The 4,618-nt window shown below is 37.4% G+C and overlaps 1 protein-coding gene across 1 annotated transcript; it reads left to right on the top strand.

Moving 5' to 3' along the window:
• Positions 1 to 251: 251 nt before the first annotated feature.
• On the top strand, positions 252 to 2,958 carry LOC129223198 (keratin-associated protein 6-2-like). Its single transcript, XM_054857767.1, has 2 exons — positions 252 to 324; positions 2,414 to 2,958. Exons 1-2 carry the CDS (start codon positions 261 to 263, stop codon positions 2,689 to 2,691), a joined length of 342 nt encoding a protein of 113 aa, XP_054713742.1. The 5' UTR covers positions 252 to 260; the 3' UTR covers positions 2,692 to 2,958.
• Positions 2,959 to 4,618: the final 1,660 nt, after the last annotated feature.

Raw genomic sequence — 4,618 nt, forward strand, 5'->3', positions numbered from 1 at the left:
CTAGGCTTCGTGTTAAATTCTATTCTTTTTCACCCAATTAACTTTCAGAAATCCGCAATATTTCGTGAATTAATTCCCATTAAATTTCAGTTATCGTGATAACGTTTGAAATTTAATGTCTTATTTACGAATTTGGTGTTATGCATCAGCTGGCGGAGAATGCTTTCTGCTAAGTCGATGAATGCAATTAAATGTTAGATTGATATAAATACAAAATCCTTCGACGTCTCGCGTATCGAGTTATATTTCAAGTGAAAAAGATGAAGTTCTTAGTTGGAATTGTATTGATTTTGTTCGCTTTTATAGGAATAGTTTATTCCACTGGTAAGAATATTAAAAGATTATTTCTTAAAGATTTGCTTTCTGTAATAATATGTATTTAACTTTCCTCCTTTTATTTTTAAGAATAAACATTTTTATACAAGTTTTTGCTAGTGCTAAAGTAAAAATAATGGTCTTTATCTATGGCCATCGGGACCGAGTTAGTTTTTGCTGAGAATTGATTGATATCCTCACGTGACCAAAGTTGATGTTCACTGACGACGAGAATAAGCTAACTCGTTGTTTCAATATTTATTACTAGCAGTACGCAAACGGCGATGTTCGTGCTAAGAAATTAAAGGAAGTCCGTTGAATAAAAAAATCCAGTCCCCCCCCCCCCCTTCTGATGTGAAATGATCATTTTTCAAAATCATTTGAACTAAGTTATAAAAAATCGTCTGCTCAGTGAAAAAGAAGATGAAATTTTTTTTGAGCAATCACGATTGCTTATTGTTCTCATTTGACTGACCTTGACGTTACGCTGATTTTATTTTTCTCCCGCCTTCCTTTGCAGCACTCCCGACCACCGTCCTCTGCAGGCGTGACTCTTAAGATCCTGAACAACGTCCCCCGAAATCAGCTTCTCCTGATCGGTGGCGTCCATGTCCTACACACACGCACGCTCATACACATACACACACGCACACGCCTATGTGCATGCACAAGTCTATGCACACACAAGCCTACACATTCACGCGCGCTTACACACACACACACGCACACACAACTATGCATACGTAACTGCCCAAGTGAAGGAGCACGTTTGGGGGAGCAGGAGCAGTTTCTAGAAACAATAACTCCAATGAGTAGGGTCCTGTCGCAACTCATGATTGCAAAAAACATAATTTGGATAAAAAATATCAGAATTCAAATTAATTTTTATTATTATTCTTATTTTTTTTAAAGTTCAAAAATACCATCTTAACAGAGAAAAAATATAAAGAAAACCATAAAAAAACTAAGATATATCCCTCATGAAGTTAGTAGGAATGTAAAAAAAAAGGAAGGTTTTATTCGTATAAGCGGGTTATCCGTTATTTGATTAAGCCGGGCTGACAGTATTTTCGAAATTTAAAAAAAAAAAAAGGTATATATAATTTGAATTCTGACTTTTTGAATTCAAATTATGCTTTTCGCAATCACGAGTAGGACCCTACTCATCGGAGGCTGTTGTTTCTAGAAATGACTCCTGTCCTCCTAAGTCTGCCCCTCCTTCTTGGTGGTTACGTGTGTGCAAGTGTGTAAGGACGTGTATGTGTGTAGACGTGTGGATGTAGGTTTGTGTGTGAGAAGAGTATGTGTGTGTAGGACATGGACGGCACCACCCTGGAGGAGGGGGTTGCGGTGGGCAGTGCTGCTAGTGGAGGCTTAGGACCAGAGGAGCAGCTCCTGCACGGACCGGTGGACGGTGGCGGCGGTGCTGCAGAGGCTGCTGTTCCATTCTGAAAAAGGAACCGGACATCAAGGATAGGCAAATGAAAACAATAAGCAATCGTGATTGCTCAAAAAAAATCTTTTCATTTTCTTTTTCACTGAGCAGACAATTTTTACTGACTTAGTTCAAATGATTTTTTCGGCAATAAAAAATATTTAAACTTGTTTAAACGCAAAACATGAAAAAAAAATCCCTTTTAAATTTTTAAAAAAAATTATTCTACCACTTCGAAAAATTCGAAAAAAATCCCGAGTGTAGAGAAGTATAAAAGACATTTTTCTGACGAAATTTGGTAAGTGACACTTTTCAGAAAGGCAGTGAAAAAAATATTTAAGTTTTATTTCCGTCGGCAAAAATTGGCTTTTCGTTTTAAAATGTATGACTATAAGATTTTTTTATGTGTTTTATTAATAAGAATAAGAAAAAAAATACCATTCATTAATTTTGAATTTTACTATGCAAAAAAAATTTCAATCGAAAAAACAGGTTTTTTTGAAAAATTCGAATGTGATATGAGATAAAGAGCTGAAAATTTGGCTAAATTATTATTATTCCACATTAAAATGATCCCCCAAGTGCGAGTCGAAAAGGACGCAATGGCAGATTTAACATAGAAACCCGGCTACGGCCTTTGCTTATTTATGTATTTATTTGTAGATGGAGACAGAAAGAGATCTGAAAGGTCCTCTGGAGATGGATTCGGACAAGGATCAGGCTATGGCGAGGGATTTGGATATGGCAGTGGAGGTGGATTGGGTTTAGGCTTTGGGGATGGAAACGGTTACGGCGATGGATCTGGTGGTGGTTTTGAAATAGGATATGATGGAGGATTTGGTAGTGGTTACGGTAGGGTATCTGGCGGTGGTTACGGTAGTGGATTTGGAGCAGGATACGGAGGAGGATTTGGAGCAGAATACGGAAGCGGCTACGGATGAGGCTCTGGTTACGGCCAAGGAACAGGCTATGGATATGGTGGAGGTACCAGGTATGGATCCAGCCGAGGAGTAGGATATGGATACGGTCAAGGCAGCGGCTATGGATACGGTGAAGGCAACGGATATGGATATGGCCAAGGAGACGGATATGGATATGGCCAATGAGACGGATATGGAAACGGTCAAGGCAATGGATATGGATATGGCCGAGGAGAAGGATATGGATATAGCGAAGGAGACGGATATGGATATGGCGAAGGAGACGGATATGGCCAAGGAAACGGATATGGATACGAACAAGGATCAAGATATGGGTATGACCAAGGAAGAGGTTACGGATGCGGCCCTGGAATGGGCTACGGTGAAAGAATTGGTTATGAAAATGAATTTGGAGAAGATTCTGGAGGGAGTGAAGAAAATAATGGCAATGACGTTGAGCAGAAGCCAGAGACGAGACTCGAACAGCAAAGTGCAATAATGTAGAAATGAAGTAAAATTAAAAGTAAAACTAGAAATGATAATAACCCTGCAATTACTTTCATTTGCTAACTAGAAACTGAAAAGTTTTTTTGTAAAAAAAAATGATAAATCATCAAGCACCGTTATTTTTGGAGTGCATAAATGAAAAAAAAAAAGAGAACTTTTTTGACAAATTTTTTATAACACATTTTTTAACTTATACCCAATAAAATTTTTTTATATATATTGCTGAAATGTTAATTTACAACACACGGTAACTGGAGTTTGTAGAAGCTCACTATTTTTTCTAATGTCTACTCCTCAAAAGTTAAATCATTACATAAGAACGGCATCCGATTTAAATGATGCCTCCAACTTCATCGATGTGTACTTCTGATAGCAGATACACATATTCTTTTCCTTGGATTCATGTCTAAAACCAAAAAAAAAAAAAAAACTCCGAAAACTAAAAAAGCTGCTCAATACAATACAAAATTGTTCACAAAATATTGACAAACAATAATTAAAAATGGTTGGTCTAAAGTTGCAACTCGAATTCCCGTATTTTGTTTACTTCGAAACGAAAAGTAAACAAAGCAACATCAGGATTCGCCGATAAGGCTAAATAATCTTAGATACCTAAGTAATAAAGTAACAAACTTACCTTCGGAGAAATCAATTGGCAAATATAGATTTCGAAGGAGACTTTGAGAGCTGAAGCAAAAATTTCAAAAAACCTCCCAACGCAAATGAATGTTGACACGAGAATGATAACACGGGAACTTGGGGCAAACAACTTGAACTTCGCTGGATAACACTTGCGAACCTACTGAATTTTTTAAAAGACTTGAGCTTTGCTACAACGACCACTACATGGCACATACTACCAGATTCCTTCTATGGTCTAAAGTTGCAACACTGGTCTAAAGTTGTACGGTTTTACGGTAGCTTCGGTTATTTCCCTCAATTGCATCATATATTGCGTTCCATAATTCCACGTGAAGAAATAGGCAAAACACGGGGTCATCTGACTCATTTACCGCCACGTGGATAAGATCCGCACAACCCGGAAGTTACGTAAGCGGCAGATGAACCTGGTTCGCCACATAGTAGCTTACCAGTTAACCACGTGAACGACACATTTATATACAGCATGTTGTAACAAGACATTAAATACAAAAAAAAAAAAAAATAGTGATATAAAGACACAATTGCATTTTACAAAATATTTATTTGCATGGCAATTGCAAGTCTTTTGGGAAAATGTACACGACGGCCACTAAGAGTTGTACGCGTGATAGGATCTTTTTCCGGAATTTCTTGTTTCATAGAAGATAATGGTACAGAAGCGTCTATTGAGCCTGGTTCTTTTAATATATATGCAGGTTTTAGTCTGTTAATTAAAATTGTAACATTTTTGTCTCAAATTTTACTCGCAAAGGTTTTATCTTCACGAGAGATAGCAGGG

Source organism: Uloborus diversus, chromosome 1 (assembly GCF_026930045.1).
Source record: "Uloborus diversus isolate 005 chromosome 1, Udiv.v.3.1, whole genome shotgun sequence".
Lineage (NCBI taxonomy): Eukaryota > Metazoa > Arthropoda > Arachnida > Araneae > Uloboridae > Uloborus > Uloborus diversus.

What these genes read in the sequence shown, in the direction of transcription:
- LOC129223198 (XM_054857767.1), top strand. Translation starts at nt 261, where the DNA reads ATGAAGTTCTTAGTTGGAATTGTATTGATTTTGTTCGCTTTTATAGGA. An exon ending in AGGAATAGTTTATTCCACTG is followed by an intron (nt 325 to 2,413) that starts GTAAGAATATTA and finishes ATTTATTTGTAG; the next exon opens with ATGGAGACAGAAAGAGATCT.